Source organism: Anser brachyrhynchus (genome assembly GCF_964034855.1).
Source record: "Anser brachyrhynchus genome assembly, chromosome: 1".
Classification (NCBI taxonomy): domain Eukaryota; kingdom Metazoa; phylum Chordata; class Aves; order Anseriformes; family Anatidae; genus Anser; species Anser brachyrhynchus.
This window is the reverse complement of record NC_137694.1, coordinates 205,633,642-205,655,119: the sequence shown is the minus strand read 5'-3', so window position 1 is coordinate 205,655,119 and position 21,478 is coordinate 205,633,642. Positions and strand designations below refer to the sequence as shown.

General features: G+C 36.1%; 1 protein-coding gene across 37 annotated transcripts in view; it reads left to right on the top strand.

Moving 5' to 3' along the window:
* The window catches only part of DLG2 (discs large MAGUK scaffold protein 2), a 1,042,459-nt gene that overhangs the window by 737,872 nt on the left and 283,109 nt on the right, over window positions 1-21,478 (top strand). For all 37 annotated transcript variants that reach the window (XM_080581564.1, XM_080581542.1, XM_080581576.1 and 34 more), the window contains 3 exons: window positions 4,280-4,416; window positions 14,716-14,860; window positions 17,825-17,966. In XM_080581564.1, the coding sequence (XP_080437690.1) occupies window positions 4,280-4,416; window positions 14,716-14,860; window positions 17,825-17,966 (424 nt within the window). The remainder of the gene's footprint in view (window positions 1-4,279; window positions 4,417-14,715; window positions 14,861-17,824; window positions 17,967-21,478) is intronic.

Here is a 21,478-nt window from a genome sequence, read left to right as displayed (position 1 = left end):
GTTATGGTACAGGGTCTTCTGCTGACAAGACACCTGTGCTGCGGTCTTAATAGAGCCCAGGCCTTCCAGGTTTGACAGAAACGACTCATTTTCAGTTTTATTGCTAGGAATGCTCTGCGCTGTCAATACACAACATTTTTCTAACCCTTATTCGTTCTTCTTGTGCTTACATGCACATTTCTGTCCGTATTTCATTAATTTGTAACCTAATATTTCTATTAGAAGTCCTGTGCTTTTTGTGGCTTCATCAAGGTATTCAGTGTTGAGGATGTCTGTCTCTTGGTGATAAGGGATGCTGTGGTAAAACCAGGAATTCAGCAATTAAGAGTTACACATTTTATATCTCTAGAGCACACTATTTTGGTTAAATATTTGCAAATCATACACATCTCAGTTACATTTAAAGTTTATGACCTAAATTTGACTATCTTTGGCTGCCCCATTATTTGGAGCTTCTCAGATAGGACTGTGGAGCTCATGTTGGATTTGCCCTGTAAAATCCTCTTTCTGTTTGCTAGCTTAAAATAAACCTGTTTCTCTGTGTAGGATAGTAGCAAGCACAAAATCCCATTTGGGTTACTGGTGAGAGTTTCATTTAACTTCACTTCTTTTTACAAAGCTGACATTATCTAGCAGTCATTGGTCTTTTAGGTTCCCTGTCTGGTTACTCTGGAAAATGATATGTTCACAGTGTGGACATATCCCCTGTGTCTTACACATTGATTTTATTATTAACATATAAAAGTACCTGTTGTTGGACTAACCATTAAAAAAAAAAAAAAACTAGCTCCTGCACTTGTGGGTCTTAAAGGTGGATGAATTTTGCAAACACCCACCCACTGGAAATGAAAGGAAATAAAGTTTGATTCATTTTGCCTATTTTATACATCGACCAAATTTGTATGTGCCTACAGTGGCTTTAAATGAAGCTGTGTGACATGGACATGCATACACCACTATTAAAGCCAATTCTCTTCCCTTTCTCCTCTTGGAGTAGTCTTCTCTTTTTCTCCATCTAATCCCTGTTATGAGGAAATTGGGCTCTCTGTCCAAGCAGGTGTGTTGCTGTGAAGCACAGAGTAAATAAGGAAAATAGGAAGTAAGATGAAGGGCAATTCTCAAAGTGATTCCCCTTCTTCTATATTCTGATGGCAAAGTCTTACTGACCAAAGTCAGGGAGTCAGTAAGAAAAAGATTCTACATTTAAACATTCTATTTTGATTTTTGAACTCAACAGAGCAATTAAAACGACTGAGTTTAGAAAACGTATCTTGCTTCCTTTGTTACATTAAATTCGAATGACTCTTCATTTCTACAATAGAGTAAAAATTGGAAATACTTAACCGATGTAGCCAGTTAAAAGAGAGATCCAAACCATAGATGCTCAAACCTTTTTCAGGTCTGAAAACAAAGCAGAGACCTTCATTATAATTGGAGCTGAGAATGTAACTCGGGTTGTGAACCTGTGTATCACTGATCATCCCACCCACCTATTCCCACATCCAGCCCTCAGCCTTTCAGAAACCAAGAGTGTGATTCATCTTGTCTCTTTCAGATGCCTGTTTGAGATGAGATGAATCACCCTCTAAAAGTCTTTAATGAATTTTCATTGATTATAACGGTATCATAAATAATTAGCATAGTTGTCTGATGTCATTTGGCCAGATGAATCCTACCCAAAAGATTTATTGTAATATACTTTCCTAGTGTTTCTGGCAATTAGCAAAAATAATTTCAGTAAAATTAAATGTTGCCGTGATTCCATTCCACATTTTTCCCAAGAAGCGATCTTTTAACGCATACAAGTATATTACGCAATGGATCCAGATTATTATAGATAGAAAAGCCATGGAAACTCTCTCTTCCTCAGTTGGCTCTCCCACCCACCCTCACTCTTCCCCCTGCAGTATTTCCACGTGTCTTGTTCTGTTCTTTTACACCTTTTCATACTTGAGACTGATTATATGGATTCCAAAGGCAGATCCTGCTTACCAACATAATATAGCCCCATGCAGTCACATTTTATGTCCATCAAAAAAGCAGAAAAAAGTACTCCTTTCATCACTGTGAACTTCACTTTTGTAATGGGGTAGCATCTTATAAGGTTTTTTGTTTGTTTGTTTTTGTGATTTTACATGTCAATTGTGATATAACCATGGGGAAAAAAAAAAGAAAGAAAAAAAAAAACGACCAAAAAAACATCCCACCACCCCTCTCAGCGCTGCATCAAGTAGAAGCAATGGTCTTTGCTTATACTGCAGCAGGACAAGGATGAATTAGGAACCCTTTTGCACAAAATATGGTACGATACAGCCAGAAATGACCTTGCCCTTTTTAAGTGTGCACTTTTAATAAAGGAGAGAGAAGAGGATTGAAGCATACCATAACCTAATCTTCCCACGTTGATGCTGTAGGTGAGCAGTGGAGCTGAAGAAAGCTCTCCAGCTGCAGTGAGCTGCCCACTCATTTCCTGTGCCTGTCATCATCATTCTGGAATACTCTTGGAGCTTTATTTTACTGATAGAAACACGCAGTTTGTTTTTTTTTTTTTTTTTTTTCCAAAAGGATGATAATTATGTCACCATGGAACATTGTTCCTAGTCCACGACTGATGTTTTAAAGAAAATTTTAATTCTGGGTGTTTTCTTAGAATACCTTTATGTAATCTTTTTATCCTTGTAGTTGTCCCGGCGGTAGAACATAAATAGTAACAGTGATCACCAGCTTTAGCTGGAAATTAAATAAAGCTTTATTTTAATTATCTCATACTTCTGAATTAACTTCATGTGTATTGTTAATAGTCATCTTAATTAAGTAGTATTTCAATTTGAGATATAATTTCAGAGGTTTCTTTTTGTAATTTACTGTTTTGACAGTATCCATGAAGTAGCCCATTATGTTATCTGACCTCACATTTTTTTAAGCTAAAAATAATGATCAAATTAAAATAGTGTGAGAAAAAAATCACTTTTTTTTGAGATTTAATTCACTCAAAAAGCTTATCTTTGTCCTCATACAGCTGCTAAAGAAGCCTGTGTGTATTAAATAAACCATTGCTTAAGTTTTAGTGCACAAGCAGTCACACTGGTGAGTTTCCGATAAAATGCCAAGTTCCTGGCAGTTCATTTTTCTACTGCATTTTCACTGCTCAGGCTGAAGCTATTACTAATATGTTTGTTTTAAGAATGACTGAACACCGTGTATTTCAAAGATAAAACTAGTTATTACTCTGTATGTAGATACAGCTATTTTTTTTTATTCAGCTAAAAGAGAAATGCCTGGTTCAAGCAATAATCTAAGCAGGTTATTGTCAGTAACAGCTTATTTGTTCAGATGGAAGTTCCTATTAGATATATGATCTATAAAAAATAAACCTCACAAAGTAGATTTTTATGGAAATGGAGCACAGTAGTTTCTGTCTTTTCTCTGATTGAGAGATAAAAATGTTATTACAAGTGAGAGCAATGATTTGTCTGTTTATGTAGTGTGTCAGATGATAGGAAAAGTAGGAAAAGGGTAAAACTTTTTTTTTTTTCTCATACTAACATCTATTTATTTTTCCTTCCTTTTCCTGAATCGTATCAGGATGTAGACGCTGCTCCAAATTTTGGCACTTAGGGTCTTCATCTAAGAATTTCACAGATCACTGAGAGAAAGTTATATGTGAACTATCAATTTCTTATTTTATATATGAATAGCCAAAGATATTTGTGTCCTGGAAAAATATGCAAAGCAGAATTAAGTCAAAATATCTACACAATTTATTTTTCATTTTCTCAGATCTTTCAATGTGGTACTACAGAAACTTACAAAATCTGTAGTACACCTCTCACAGTATTTTTTCAAATTCTGTGGACAATAAGAATACTTTTATTTTTTTTTTGTGATAGATTGTGATTTATTTTATACCAATATTTATTAAAATGAAGTCCAAGCTTCAGAGTTTCATTACTAGTCCGCAGAAATTTCCACCATGAAGAAGTTGTGCAATAACTTGTTTATGTAGGTTGCACTGTCCCCTGGTGTGGACAAGACATTAGAGTAAAATTATCATTGGTTTGATTCTTTTTATATCTACCTTTCTATAATTGTACGTGGAAAGGAGTTTCATTGATTTATTTCTGTCCCTCAACTTCCAAGGAAAAGTGAAAGCATATGACCCCTCAAATACCTGTTATGTTGTTTGCATTTATTTAAAAAATATTGTAATTATACAATTACACTCTTACTTAGTGTTATTCATGTACTGATAATGTTTTGTTTTTCATATCTTCTCCAGGTCTGGGTTTCAGTATCGCAGGAGGGGTGGGAAACCAACACATCCCTGGGGACAACAGCATTTATGTCACCAAGATTATCGATGGAGGAGCTGCACAAAAAGATGGGAGGTTGCAGGTTGGAGATAGACTTCTTATGGTAAGTATGACAAATTTAAATTGGATTTTAAATGACTGAAAGTTGTTTCATGTAGGGAATTTTATTTACTGTACATTTTAATGAAGGTAACCGTTACAACTTCTCTAATAATTATGTTAGATTTCTGTCATCTCCGTTTTTTCCCATTATTCATATGTATTTCTAAGACTAGAGTTAAAGAAGAAATATACTGGGAAACCAATATTTTGTGAAGAAAAGGCAATGTGTTTTATTGCTGTTACAGTCATTTAACTAAGAAGAGAATAAATGCATTGTGCGCATAGGTCAAAATGTACCACAAAAGTTCTAAAGGAAGGTATTACACAAACTTCATTGCAGCACAACTGATTCTACTGACCATTTCAAGAAAGTGATAAGATGTAATATATGCCACAAAACTCTCAAGCGTAGCCACTGCCAGTGGACTATTACCTATATATTACTATATGCATGAATGCTTCATGTAGATGCTCCATTTAGGTGTTATAAAAGATACATTTTCTATCTTTTATCCTTGAGGAAGTGTTCTTATTTCTCTGATGGATCTCACTTCGGGAAATTTTTCCTGATATTTGCAGTGCTAGTATATTGTTCCCTCTAGATAATTATTTCCCACTCACAGAGTTTGTTTAATTCTTTGTAAGGGGGAAATCCTGACCCTGATGAATCAGCAGAAGTTAATCTATGTCAAGTTGTATTCATGTCAATGCATTTGCGTAGATTTCAGCAAGCAGAGAAATATATTTTCAGTCATTGCCATGAAAAAAAGTGTACTGCAGTAGCTCTGTTTTGTGACATGATATCTAAGCAGTGAAAAATTGCTGTGGCCTTTTTTTCTGCTTGCAAAAATATATCTGAAGTTTTCTTTATTTGGCTGGGAACACCATGTTCCAGTCACATGTGAAGATGACCATTCATTTTCAGGGTATTAAACACAACATAAAAGGCACTTGGTTGCTGTGTTTGTGACTTTAGCTTTTTTTAATTAACCCTAGTAGACAGATAAAACAACTTAAAGATCAAATAATGTTAGCAAATCAAAGCAGAATGAAACTAGAACTTAACATTTCTCTGACATTTCTTCTTTTCAGGTTTTCAGCACAGTGAATTTCAAGTCCCTGCTCTTTAATGACGTTTTTGTTCATTTCTCCATAGAAATGTGTTCTTATATTTGCCAAAGTTGCTCTTTATTTTGTTCTTTAGCACCGTATAGAAAATCTACTTGTATTCAGCTGTTGTTTCTTTCTCTGGTGATAATTCCTTCTTGGTTTTTGTGTGATTTCCAAATTTTTGTTACCTTACTCTTAACTTCTTCCAATTCACTTGAAGAAATACATAATATCTGCAAAACACAGACACACTGCATTCCCTGCCTCCAGTGTCACTTAATTACAATGAATTTCATTAGAAAAACAATTTTCTACATCACAATGTAGAAATTGATTATTTTTCTAGTTTTTTTTTTTTTTTTTTTTTTTTAGGATTTGCCTATTAAGTATCTCTTCTCAGTCCTTAACCTACGATTCACTGCAGTCAGATACAGATAGATACAGGTTTCTCCACTGGGACAAGTTTTTACTCCTGAATCTGACCTCTGAAAATGACCAGAAGTCATCCTCAGTATGTTTGATGTCACATCTTCATACTGCTTTTCTTTTGTTCTGCACTAGTTCATTACTTACCATCATCTCCTCTTATCACTGCATGTAAAATGAGGAAAAAAGTCAATCATAATATTGCTCTCCATAACACACATAGTCCCGTACTTCCAGACCAAGCTTTTCACTGTTGCTTAAGAAAGTCCTAGTATCAATTTGCTCTTAACTGCTACATTTTGGAGATAAAGTTACAAGACCAAAACCTATTTCTTAAATTCATGGAGATGAAAAGCTGTGTTTTCTGGTTCTCTCTGACAAGACACCGTGATTTCTTTATAACTTGTGGGTTTTCTTGAATATCTTTAATATTTTTTCTCTTCTGCCCTGGGTAGTATCTGTCAGTTCATGGCATTTACTTCATGTTCCTTTGTGAAAAGTGAGTGAAAGAATTCATTACTTTCTTTTGGCAGTGTTACCACTTTTATCAACACAATATTACCCTTGTCACCTGCATGGTCCTATTGCTGCTTCACTGATTCCTTATTTATTATATATTTGAACACTTCCTCATTGTTTTTCTTCTCAGTAGTGCTTGCTTTCTTGATCTTTTTCTTTTCCAACATTTCTCTGTAAAATTTACTAGAATTTGTCATCCTTCTGGCATTCTCAGCAGCTGCTGGAGTGGTTGTTTCTTTTCTTGTGTCTATGTTCTGATAAGTTTGGGTAAAATGCTTTCAGATCCCAAAGAACATGCAAATCAAATGCATTAAAATTTAAGACGTAATAGAAGAGATGCTGCAAAATCAAAACTAATATTGAAATGTAAAACAATGAGGTGCCATCTGAGCATTTCACAGTTTGATGTCCCTACAGTTATTAAATGCAGATTGCTAATAGTGTGTTAAGCATTCACAAGATGTATTATGTAAATATTGAGCATTGTGATTATTGTGAAATCTATACAAGGGCATATCTGTGCAGTTATGCTTCTGTGGCACTGAGCCTGCGCTTGTGGCTTATTATCCTAAATGCTTCCACATGGAAATTCTCCAATGTAGGATAATTCTTAGTTACCCAATAGTAAAATTACTGGAGGAAACATAAGAGTGCTCCAGCCAAATACTCAACTCAGTGGTTTTGGTAGGTATATGTGAAATGAACAGACCAGAGCTCTCCCCTGAAGACTGACAACTAATAGGAAACTTCTGCAGTCTAATGAGTGCCAGCTACTGAGGAATAATCCCTTCCCTGCATCTCCTGGTTCTGCTCTTGCACATTCTGCCCAGGATGCTGTGGCCCTCTTTGCTGCCAGGACACACAGATGGCTCATGCCCAGCTTGATGTCCACCAGGACACAAGGGCTGTTCCACATAGCTGTTGAAGGGGGCTAGGGAGTGCCAGGGGCAGGACTTACTCTTTCTCTCTATTGAATATCAAGAAGTTCCTGTTGGACCCTTCCTCCAGCCTTTCTAGGATGTCAGCCCTGCGCTCGAGTATGTGGACCAGCCCCCTAGATGACATGTCTTCTGCAAGCTTGACAAGAGTGCACTCCTCATATTCTCCAGCTCATTGATAATGATGATCAGGAAGAACTGCAAAACAATTTAAGAAGTTGTCACCTCTCAGATGATAATTACCTTTTTTAATCTGAAACAATCATCTCACTTTGGAAGTGCTTGGCTACAGAACAGATAAAAGAAATCAGTGTAAAACTGTATTTCCTTGTACTAAACAAGGCTAATAGTTAGAAGCAAGATATTCTTTCAGGGAAAGCTCTAAAAATATCAAGATTTAGAAGAAGATTTAAGATAATATTTATCTCATAAGTATTTTATTAAGTACTCAAAAATTTGTCTCCTATTCTAAAAACCCTTACATGTTTAGGCATCATTCATTAGTCTATTTCTAAGCCTATGCAGTCAGAGAGATCATACTTTTGTAGGACTATTTATATTTGTAGGAAAAAGTGATGTTACTCACATACCAATAGATTTAACTTGATTCTGTTTTATTGCCGAAAACAAAAGGAAAAAAAACAGGAGCCACTTTCCTTTTCAGAAGTTCAGGCTTCCCATCCAATTATCTGCTGGAAAAAGTCATGTTACCACTTGGTGGTTTCACAGGGCAATGATGGGATTGTGATTTAGAACTGTCAATCTATGCCTTACAGGATCAGCTACCGATATCTGTTATTTTAGATCATATGTGGATGCAGGATCATGTCTGCGTTAATGTAATCAGAGAATATTATTTGAGTTTAAGGTGCATCTATGTTAGCATTTGGTTCAGATCAGAAGTGCTTTTTTAAGATGATTTTGTCTGTCTTGTGGGTTGGTCTTTGAGGAAACAAATTGGATGTTTTTTTATGAAGATGCTCTCCAGAAGCATTCTAAATGAGCATGTAATTGCAGCTGCTAATAGGCATTCCATCCTACTGGAAGAGCCAGACTAGGTGTAATCCAAAGTAACCCCCTTCAGATGTGTATAGAGTAGATCTCACATCATCCAGACCCTCTGTTATTTCAGATCACTCCTAGTGCACACATATTAGGAAGAAATTCTTCACTCAGAGGGTGGTGAGGCACTGGCACAGATTGCCCAGAGACACTGTGGATGCCCCATCCCTGGCCGTGTTCAAGGCCAGTTTGGGTGGGGCTTTGAGCAACCTGGGCTGGTGGGAGGTGTCCGTGACCATGTCAGGGGGTTGGATGTGGGTGGGCTTTAAGGTCCCTTCCAACCTAAACCGTTCTATGATGCTATGATTCTTTGCTCAGGTTGGTGCAGCACTGGGCAGCTATGCCAGTTAATGAAGTACAGACATTACCCCATTAGACTCAAAGGCAGAGCAATGTGAACAGATAGTACCTAATCTGTCAGTTGTACTGGCTGACTAGCAGAAAGGAAGCATATTACAGTAAAGGTAAATAATAGGTAAAGGTAAAAAGGTAAATAAAAGGTAAATAGTCTGAGTTGAAGAGTGAATTGGTACAGAAGCAACTCTGGGGGTATGGTGACTATGTCCCTTCTGATGCAGCGCTAGGCTCTGAGCCAGGTTGACACTACTGTTGACTCTGGGCTTGCAATGCTGTATCTAGCATTCAAAGGTAGATTTGCTAGAATCAGTTTTTGGATGATACCATAGCTATAAGCTCCCCATTTAATTCCTTCTCATGATACTCTCATTATATGATTGTTCCTACACAGTTGCATCATCTTCATACCACTTCATTCCTTAGGTCACTTTATTTATTTATTTATTTTTACCTGAATCAGTTTAAAAGGGATGGAAAAATGGAAAAAAAAAAAAGATGATCCACTATGATTTGGTGTCACTTGCACGCTGCATGCACATGATGCCTGAAGCCTGTCACTTCAGTCTCTACTCAAAGAGTAGATCTGTTTTCTGTGAAGCACAGACTCTTGCATTTCTTGGCAAAGAGTAGATCTGTTTCAGTGTTTCAGGAGGCTGAGTCCATACCCACTTATAATCTAAGCAAGGTAATTTAAGAGTGAGTAACACACAGTCATCTGAAGCTGGCCCATTGTTTTCTATACAGACTTCAGCAGTTATGCAACTAATTTAGGAGTCCTTGGGATTATATGTTAGTTAGTACAAGCAGATTTACATCCTTAGAACAAATGATTGGGCTTCAGGATTGGAAAGCCATTCACTTTTCACAGCTCTTTAAGGCATGGTGAGTTTTAAAAAAGGCCATCAGCAGTTCTAGATTTACAGTGGGCAGACTGCAGGTATTCTCTGGATTTGCTGCTGGTACTCACTCCAGATTTGCTCAGGAAAATCCACTTTCTGAATCAGATGTAGAATATTACACTAAAGCGAGTATTACCACTGACAAAGCAAAGATCACCTCGTTTTCTCATTCACTGAGTGAATTCTTACTCTAAATAATAGAAGAAAGGAACAATTTCCCTTAAAAAAAAAAAAAAAAAGGAATATGAATTAAGACATTATTCCTCCAGAGATCTTATTCTGTTATTGGCTTATGCTCTTGTGAATGAAGTTATTTTTTAGCGCACTTGTAGTCTTTTGGGGGATTCTAAGCTTTTCACTCCAGCTACTTCTCAGTGCCTTTATTTCCAATATGAATCTAGGAAAACTTCCAAATACAATAATTCTTGCTTAAGTTTAAACTTCATTGCCTTTATTATGCTATTTAGGGAAAAAAAAAAAAAAAAAAGCAGTCTTTTTATATCTCTTTGGCAATACTTCATACTGATTTTCCCCACCACTCAAATATATTTTTTGATTGGACTTGTAAGTATCTTCAATTTCCTTCTCAATTACTATATTATTTTTTTCTCATCATTTTCCTGTAATATCAGTATGTCTTATAACATTCCTTCTGTTTATAGAAACAGCTTTCCTGATTTCTTTTTTACTTCAGGTGCTGTTTGCATTTCATAGAATCATAAAACGGTTTGGGTTGGAAGGGACCTTAGGGAGAATCCCCTTTTTCACACTGCTGGCTGCTCTGCTTTTGAGGCAGCCTAGCATATGGTTGGTTTTCTGTGCTGCAAGCACACACTGACAGCTCATGTTGAGCTTCTCATCAGCCATCACCCCCAGGCCCTTCTCCTCAGGGCGGCTCTCAATCTATTCTCTGCCTGTATTTGTGCTTGGAATTGCCCTGACCTAGATGCAGGACCTTGCACTTGACCCTGTTGAACCTCATGAGGTTCACACAGGCCCACCTATCAGGCCTGCCCAGATCCCTCTGGATGCCATCCCTTCCTTCCAGCATGTCAACCACACCACACAGCTTGGTGTCATCAGCAAACCTGCCAAGGTGCACTTGGTCCCACTGTTCATTTCACTGACAAAGAATCTGTCCCTGTCTGGATTTAATTATATCTGGGCTTTAGCTTTTCTAACCTGATCACAGGCTTCTCAGACAATTTCTTTGTTCCTCCCAGGCTACTTGTGCTTGCTCCCACCTTCTGTAGGCATTTCTGAATTTTCTTTATATGGTACATTTCAGAAAAGCCTCACTTGCTCCATGCCTATTTTCTTTCTGATTTCTGTCCTCTGGCTCCCATGGTTGTATTCTGTGGCTCAGGTATCCAACTCTTGAACTGAGAAATGCTTTTACCACCCAGATGAACTTCTTTTTTTTTGCATTTGCCTTAGGGGTTTTTTTTCCCCTTAAATTTCTATTTAAATTGGTGTCCTAGAGCCAGAATGTTGGTGTGAAGTACCTCTTCCATCCACATAGCTCCAATGCTAGCCCTTCTGCGTAAATATCTCAACATCTTAGAGGGGGCTATGCCCTATACAATTTGATTTTGTATTTTGTGCACATCTCCCACTCTCTATCATCTTTACCTCTGATTCAACATTTTTTTTGGAACTACATCCTCCACTATGGTTGTTGTGGCAGCAGGAAGTGAAGCTCTCTTATCATGCACTGGCTGTGCCACAACCAGTGAACCACAGCCAGATTTATGGTTGTAGATAAAATTCAGTTAAAAGAAGCATCTTTCAGGGAAACAAGGAGAAGTTCAAGAAATTGTATCTCTTGGAGTTTTTTATGGGAGTTTCTCCTCTCCCCAAGTCATTGGAAAAAACTATTGCAATATCGTATTTCCTAATAATCACCATCTCTGACATGATGTTTAGAGAGTTGATATCCAGAGATTTTCTTATGAAAAAAATGGCATACCACAATCGTCTTGCAATAATATCTAGGGAGTTGAACAATGTAATAAATGTATTCATGTTTTCGTTTTTGTATATTACATTCAAATGTCTTTATTTGCGATGATTGCTTTATGAATAGGAAAAAGAAGAAAAGTTATGAGTGCTTGCACATTCTAGTAATACTGGGAATTGTAGGTCCAAAGCAAAGAGCTACCTTTTGAATGAAACTGGGGAATGCATAGTATATTTTATATACTGTAATTCTAAATTGATCTTAGCAATGACTAAGGAAGGTGGTTTTATCTCCTTCCTGGAACGCTTTTTATAGCAGAACTCCATTCACTTTGAAGGGCCCTTTTTTTCTCCACAAGTTTTCATCCAGCTTCTTTGAAGCTCTCCTTTGTATCTTGATTTCACTCGTGTTACCTTCTTTCAAATTCTACCACGTTCTGGCTCTGCATACTCATTTTCTACAATATTCTGCACATTTAAGCTTATATGTACTAGAAAAGAGGAAAAAAAAAAAGTGGTATTATATAAACTTTGCAAGGATTTTTAAGACCTTTAAGTGTATAAAGAATAGTTCATAATTGCTCAGGCATTACTTCTTAGGTTAGAATTACTTGGTCTTTAATTTGTATTTTAACTTTAAAATTTGTACAACTTATACACAGAGTTGGTGAGCTACCTGTCCTGTAAAGTCATTGTTAGATAGAGAAGAAGTAAGACCTGTCATAGAAAGTATAAATGTTCTATGTATCATGCTAAATTTCCTGTTTCTAAAGTGGTAATTTATCCTCCAGTTGCACAACTGTGATATCCAAGTGTGCAGTGATGGAAACAGTCTTACCATGATTTTTATCAGCTAGATTCCCAGAGGAAAAAGAAAAAAAAATTTACAAGTTGTCAAAATCCAGATACTGCTATGATATTTTATTTTGTGTCCCTTTATTTTTTTGGCTAAGAGCATTTTTATTAAGCAGAAGTATAGTGGAAGGTTATTTATTGAGATTTTCTTTTACTTCAAAAAGTTTGTAGAGTTGAGTTGAAACACAACACTATATAATAACAGGTTGCCAAGAGTGGTTATTGAATCTCCCTTCTTGGAGGTCTTCAAAAGCTGCCTGGACCTGGTCCTGGGCACCCTGCTCTGGGTGTCCCTGCTTGAGCAGGGGTGCGAACAGATGAAATCTGGCGGTCTCTTCCAACCTCAACTGTTCTGTGATAATGCACAAACAACATGGAAAGGAGGGAAGATAAAGGGCAACTATATGGTTGTGTTGACAAAAATGTGAATTTTCAGCATTTGAGATGGTTTTGAAATATATAACTAAGAGAGGCTAGATTTCAGCATCCTACCAGCCTAATAATTTAAAAGACATTTATTTATTAAAAGTGCAAAAGTATGTTAATGCTGTTCCTAACAAAAATAAATAATTAAATAAAAGAGAGAGAAATTTATAGAAGGCAGGGATCAGATTTTTTATTTAAATTGAAGACCTGTCAAAATACAGCATACCGTGTTAGTAACTCTCTTCTGACAGTTAAGTTGTATCATAGTTCTTCGTGTCAAATTGTCATAATAAGCCTGTCATTGCCTCTTTCAATTAACCTTAAAACCAAGTCTGAGAATTGTAAAAGGATCAAAATTTAAACATAATCCTTATATTTGACAATAGTATCCAGTAGTGTTGTTAAACAGTAGTATCTCTTGGTGTTGATGAAATCATCTAGGTACAAATAGTGTTCCAGTTTTTCATAGTATCTGAATTTCTCTTTGGTTACCAATTACCCAGTTAATTCCTTTGCCAGTAGCTTACTCTCACAGCCAGGTCTCTGATTATTTACTGATACTAAATTCCTTAGAAAGTATGCATTGCCTTCTGTGATTTACTGCAGTACTATATTACAGTACAGCTGAGCAGCTTCTTTTTCTTCCATCATGAATAAACTTTACAAGAAATCCTTGCAATAACTGTAAAAGTTGAAGGATGGCGCTTTAAATCACAGTCAAATGTTTCATACATGACATTCACCTTGAAATGAAGCTTTTTCTATTACCTTACACCACACGTCTCAAAGCTAAATCTACACCCTTCTTTTCTCTATCCTGTGACTTCTCTGTTCAGGCTGTATCCTTTTTGGTGTAGGGAACATTCACTAGTCTGTTGATAGGAGCACAACCTATTGTTGACATTCAGTAGATACAGTGGATTTATGTGTGAATAAATTGTATAGCCCCTTCTGACATTTTTCTTTTGATTTTTTTTTCTTTTTGGAGTAAAGCATAAATAGGCAAGGCTTGTTGTCACTGTTTCCATCCCTATTTAATCCTCTTATTGGTTAAGTATTTTTCTTTTAGGATAGAGCACAGAGCTAATGCCACATCCTCATTTTTTTCAGTGTCTGTCTCGTGCTTCCAGAAAACTGATAAACCTTCACACTCAAAACCTCCTTCCTGCACACAGAACTGTTTTTTTTTGTTGTTGTTTTTTTTTTTTTTCATTTCCTGCACCTCACAGGCAGCCCCTTATTCTTTATATCACTTTGTATCTCTTATTATTCCAACTATCAATGACATATTATGGATGGAAAGATTTGGGGTGTTTAGAATATTGGAGGTCCTAGCCATCCATGCTATGAGATGGATTTGGACAGTTAATCTTGGTAGGCCAAATAATATAGGCAGTTTCTGTAAATGATCTGGTGTGTTAAGTTATTAAATTATTATTAAATACAGTTTTACGTTAATGATGATACTATCAGAAAAATATCACAAAGTACTTATCTACTGACAAGACCAGGTGCCTTCTCAACCCATTATGTTTCTCCAACATTATCAAAACTGTTAAGTTAGTCTTTGAATATGGATATGCTAAGAAAACTTTATTTTCTACCTTGCTGTAATACCACTTCCAATATCTTCAGTGCTCTTTGTCTACAGCAGTTTTTCCAACATCATGACAACTGTGAGAGTGTCTTTTTTTTTTTTTTTTGTCTGTTGCTGCATCCTAACTCAACTTGTCTGATTTATCCTTTAAGGTAAATAATTACAGTTTAGAAGAAGTTACCCATGAAGAGGCAGTAGCGATACTGAAGAACACATCAGATGTAGTGTATCTGAAAGTTGGAAAGCCCACCACCATTTACATGACTGATCCTTATGGCCCACCAGATATTACTCACTGTAAGTGACTATTGTAATTCATTTTTTATGAAACATCAATTTGTCAGATCATTGTGTTTGTTTCATAGCTTGTCCAAAGTACTCCATTAAAGTTTATGAAACAGTGTGGAAGGCAACAAAAATAAAATGTTTGATGCCACCTAAGTAAGCTACACTTGTGAAATATTACCATTAATACAATTCAACTAAAGTATTATTTGCAGCAAAAGTAACAGTGTAGATGATGTACTGCTGTGCTGACTCAAATGAGACAACATCCAAGTAATCAGATTGAACTGTAACTCTTGTGACAATTACAGTGATACACATATGCAGATATATTTTGAAGTATGATTGGATTTGAAGAATGGAGTCCTCTGTCCACTGAAAAATCAGAACAAGCAGCAAACCATCCAAACAAACTTACTGAAAAGCTTGAGAAAAATGGATATGATATTTTCATAAAATATTTACTTGGAATGTAAAATCACTGCTCTATCTACATAAATCTGCCCATTTTCTATGTGTATCCACTTCCTAAATTCCTACTCCATTTTGCTTCGTTCTCACTCCACCCATTAACTTTACGTATGTTCATCTGCTGTTCCTTCCCTGAGGACTAAGAATTTATTTGTCCTTGAATTAAATATCTTCCCTGCTGTAGGAAAAGTTGCTGGAATGACTTTTGGTTGTTTAATTGTTAATAAAGCTCAGTGCAGGATCTCATAAGAAGGGAAGATTATTTTATTTTAAAACAAGCTGATTTCACTCAGGCTGTAATATCCATGTACTGAAGATCATCTAGACTTCTTTTTGGTGTTCAAGCAAAAAAACATGCAAAGTGAGCTTGCTAAGATTCCCTGAGATGACCAAGTGCAAGGGTGGGTGGCTGTGGAATCCTTACCATACCCATACACCATCTTCTTAGGTTGCCGACCTGCTTGACTATATGCTTTTTGTAGTCTTAAGGAGATGACTGTGATTAGGTTTTTCTCTCTATCAGGATTTACTCTCTTCTCCTTTGTCTCCTTGTCTGTGTGTCCTAGACTCCAATCTAGTCTTTATCTCCCGCTATCATTTCTTAATGGCTTGAGTCTTTGTTTTAGTTTGAGTTTAGGCTGTCCTGAGAAGTTTGCCCACAGTTTTTTTTATGTTTGATAACCTACTGATGAATCTAGGTGCTACCAATACGTGCCATTCTTATAAACCTCCTTCTGCCAGTCCTCTTGATGTTTCCATTCCCATTCTCTTCTCATAAACAGTGATCTTAACATTTCAGCTGTAGCTCTCTATACCACTAATGCCTGCTGCTCTAACCACTTTGTTACTGAAACTCCCTTCCTTCATTCAGTTCTTCGCTAAAAACTGTCTGCCTGAGGTTTCACTACCAAAAGGGAACAGCAGCACCACCTAACAACTGGATGACATTTTAATTTTTGAAGGGTTTCAGCAACTGACCCATACACATCTTGATCTTCTGCCATAATACTAGGGGCACTTAAGGTCAGGGAACTAACTAAGGACTGGGAAAGGTTGATTTTCCCTGTAAAAGATAAGAGATTAATTTTAGCTGTTCATTTGCAGTGTGTTGCCACTGTGAACTGAAAAAGTTGAGGGGAAAGCTTCATATCCATAATCCTCTTTATTCAGACTGCTCCATTAAAATAAAAGAGAAGGTTTTGTAAGATGCACTTCAGGTGGCATATTCAACTGTGATGAGGATACCGATTTACTTAGCAAATGTTACAACAGATGGCAGTCAATATTGTTCAGTAGCAGTCTGGTCTGAATCTTAGCAAAGCCCAACAAGTAAAACTGCTAAATGTCCCTATCCAATCTCCAGCATTATAATACTTCCTAAAATAATTTGAGAGTTCTAAAAGAGTGTGTTTTATTATGTCAGACTATAGATCAGCAGCGTATGAACAGACAGAAGCAATTCCAGAGAGGGAGTAAAGGTTGAAAAGATTTGCAGTAGCCCATCCCAGGCTATTGGTGCATAGAGATTCATTTATCCTTGGGGAACCTTTCATTATACCTGCATGTTCAGAGTATTTCAGAATGGGTAATGGCCTTTCCCTGTAGGGATATTTTGCTTTGAAGCATTCTGAATCTCAGCATCTGAAGGAAGGACTGAAAATAAGACTAGAAAGACTTCTTTTCATGAGAAAATTAGTTGTAGCTCATTGCAGAAGCATGTGTCTTTGTTTTTGCTACTTATCATTTCCTTTTCTAATTACATTAACTAGAGATTTGATTACAGCTATTGCAAGTAACTTGAGAATGGCAAAAAGTAAACAAATAACAAAATCCACAGACCAAAGAATCAGACAGCACCATCCTGTAATTGTAATTATTAGTCATTAATTTGTATGAGATTTGTATCCAATTTCTGTTTTGTATACAGATTTACTGAGTTCTAAATAATACAATTTATATTGGTACTGAAATTTCAATTACATGGGAAAATGTGGCACCTTAAGTAAATCACAGCTTTAAATCTTCATCATACATAGTTCTTGCCATACAATTCCTGCTCTAATCCTGCAATGAGCTCTTACTGTATTACTCCCACTTCTGTACAATGGAGCCAAAAAGATGTGTGCTTTTAATTTCATTCTCTCCTATTTACATTTCCTTCTTTGAGTCTGTAATAATTGAAGAAAGTCTTTGTTTCCCATCTTCCAAACTATCCTTTCTTACTTCGATCCCTTTTAAAGATTCAATTCCTGCAAAATGAACCATTATCATTATTATTGTTGTTGTTGTTGTTGCTGTTGTTTTGTTTGTTATTATCAACCTTTTGGGAAAACTCCAGCTGCTCATTCTGTCTTGTTAAATTTTAAGCTCTATCAGGCATGGACTGTCTGTTTTGGTGTTATTTACAGCAACAAGCATATTCTTGGTACTTAAATAAAAATGATGCAGTTGTGACCTAATCAAATATAGAAATGGCTAACAGGAAATGCTTATTCTTACCACCAGCTTATTCTCCACCGATGGAAAATCATATACTCTCTTCTGGAAACAATGGCACTTTAGAGTACAAGGCATCTCTGGCCCCTATCTCACCGGGAAGATATTCACCCATTCCAAAGCACATGCTTGTGGAGGATGACTACACCAGGTCAGATGCTTTTCTTTGTCACATTTCATGGCAATTGCAAAGAACATTGTTAAAGCATTGGTAAAGCAAGGTGAAGCATTCCATGCACACCGGACGGCACACAGCATATAGTTGTTTTCACCTGTGTTCAAGAGAAGACAAATCATAACTGTTACAGGTATAGAGACATCTAAGAGAAAGATCTCATGAATGAATGCTGACCTGAGGTCCATGTTTTCTGGGTACAATCCTGCACTAGTTCCTAAACAACATGGCTGCATTAGAGCAGTGCTGGCACTGAGCAAAACATTCTGTTTCTTGAGAGGTGTATTAGCTGTGATAGCTTCTTACCGGCACAACTAGGAGATCTCAGGATCAGTGACTCATCTGGCTCACTGCATGTATGGGTGGAGTGGCTGTACATGTGTTTGTACCTGTCTGTGAGAGTGTACTCTGAAAGGTCTGTCTTGTTTAGTTCAGTGAAAGCAAGGCTGAAATAGCCTGTAATTGCTCTGTGTACACACATTGAAAGATAAATGACATAGAGAGTAAACAATATGGGAAAAGAAAAAAAAAATGTTGTATAAACTGGCTGTAAACTGTCTGTGAATAAATTTAGGTGGGAAACTAGAAAAAGTCTCATAACCATTAGAGAATCATAATATGAAACAGCTTTCAGTGGGAGTATAGAGGTTAAAAGGAAACTCTGTACAGTGGCACTTGATACATTTATAAAAGGAGTTCTTGTGATTATCAGCAAAATGACCCTGGAAATACCTTCCAATGTTTTTTTTGTTTGTTTGTTTTCTGTGTTTTTTGTTCGTTTGTTTTGTTTTGTTTTTAACAATCCAAAAAGGATTGTGGACATAAGATAATAAAATTTAATACATTTAGTTGATTTCCAGGTAGAAAAGACACAGGAAAATGCAGGAAGAGTTATTTTATGCCTTGTGTTGTGAATGGCACTGATAAAACACTGTGTATTTATCTTATTTGGCTAGTACCTTATCTTTTAATGTCTAGTACCACAGAAAATGATTTTTTTTTCCTGTACTTCAGTATTTATAGATTCGTTGTGTTTAAAGCTAAAAGGGGCACTGTTTGTGGTCATCTAACCTGACCTACTGTGTATCTTAGGCCAAAGAATCTCATCCACTTATGTATTCGGCAGCTTCATAACTTGCAAATTTGCATTTCATATTTCTTGTTGCATAAGATTAAGATCTCAAGCTGCTTAACTTGTTGGATCGGACAGATTCAGAGTAACTAAATCATGATACAGTTTTAATCAGGACATAAATTTATGGAAACCACACCTTGCTTCCCTGTCTTGGCTAAAATAATTTCTCCTTTGTTTTGACTGAGGATGCAAAAACAATGTTGCTTTCCTTCAATTCATGAGACATTCAGTCAGGATGAATTTTCTCCAAAGGGTTCCAAGAAGTTACATTTTTTTAATTAATAGTCAAAATTCTGATTTCATTAAATTGCGCAACAAGGCTTTACCTGAGTTCGTACTGACATCATAATTTCTAAAATGCCTATGTATAGGAAGAATACTAATATAGTATCTGGGTTACAATGATGAAGACTTGTAGTACTGTTTTATCTCTTTCTGTAATGAGGCATCAGCACCATTATTATTGACAAAGTGTTGGCAAAGTTTAAAAACAGCAAAAAATGCAATCTTAAAAGTAGATAGCTAAGGAGACCCAAAAGTCACAGATAATATGGGAAGGAATCCTGAAACAGGAGAAAAACTGCACTCAGAATGCAAAGATCATTTAAAAAGTTAGTAAAACTGAAAGGTAATGGAGAAGTATCCTTAGAAATCCTTTGTTTCTGTTCCTTGTAGCTGATTTTAACATTTTAATTGATTGTATTTTTTTTTTTTTTAAAAAAGGGGGTTGGGGAACAATAGTTATAGAACAGAAGTGAAGGCAATAACAGTTCTAGTCCATTGTCGAGGTAGGTATCCAATAGAAAGCATACCTGCTGGAAGAATCATGCAAGATACTTATTGAAACACATCAACGTCTTTTTGGTCTTCTTAGGAAGAAAGATGTCTTCCTATTCCAATAATTTTCATTTTTAAACAAGTTAATTTTGTTGGCTTAGGTCCTGACAGTAAAACCAAATACTTACATAGTGTAATTCTTGGCTGAGGTATTCATACCAACCTTCATTTTGTGTTATTTGAATAAAAAATGAATGTCCAGAAAAGCACAATATATTCTGAGTATTCCTCTCCTGCATTCTTCCTATTCGGACTTCCAAATTAATATGTTTTCTAACGAAGGTCTGTTATCTGAAGTGTGTAGGATTGACACTATCAACTCTGCAAGCATCACCTGCTGTGGCATGTATAGGACGCTGGCAGAAATAAAGATGTCAAATAATACAAGCAGACCCTGAATGCAACAGACCAAATCAAATAACAAACTTTATTTAAAACAAGTCTTTATTTCAACCTATTGAAGGAAGAGGCTATTATGGACTTAATTTTAGTAGTGATATAGTTTATATGCTACACTGATATCCAGGATACAGTAGCACAAAGATTAAATGAATACAGTGATGTGTCATAAGAAAAATGGCACTTCCTGCTGCTGGATTTCCTCACTGAACACACATCATACAGCACTATCTGAGAGACACATGAACAAGAGCCAGGAGACCAGCTTTCTCCTCTGACTACTATGACTGAAAAGCTCTGACCTTCAAAAATCAAACCTTCTAGCCCTTGAATGACACTGAACATTCTTTTCTTTTTCTTTCTTTCTTTCTTTCTTTCTTTCTTTCTTTCTTTCTTTCTTTCTTTCTTTCTTTCTTTCTTTCTTTCTTTCTTTCTTTCTTTTCTCTTTCATGTCTGTGTAACTGATTATTGCCTATTAATTTAAGTGGGACTATTGAAAAATGCCACAGTTAAATCTGATAAATTTTGACAGCTATAAACTGGGAATGGTGATTGCACTGTCTCTGTGCAATGCAATGGGATTTGCTGATGAGTGTGCCTTTAAAATGGGAAGATATTTTGAAAGTCTTTGTTGCTGACCAGTTTAGAAAGACTTAAAATCTTTTGGGAAGTTAATTATCATATTGATAATTCTAGTGAACCCTATAGATCCCTTGACTGCAGCATTTATAATTAGGTTTCTTCACATAATTTTTTATAATTAAGATAATTGCCAACTACTGCAGTGCTATCCATTAAAACTACCTGGTTCTCACTATAATAGGTTTTCAGGGTTAATTTACATGGTGATCACATAAGGAAATTTATTACCCATGCAGTCATAATATGGCAACACTTCTGTCAGATTTTCATTTGTGCCAACTAAAAATATTTGGAACAGTAACTTCTCCACTATAAGAGGCATTTGCAATCTCAGAATTTGTTGTACATACGACTTGAGTGAAGCTGATGACAAGCTTTCTTTTAACTTCTTTGCTTTAATGAATCTGTTGGTAAAGTCAAAACAGTTGAACATTAATCATAACTTGTCCAGTTACTCTTCTTACTCTTTTTTTTT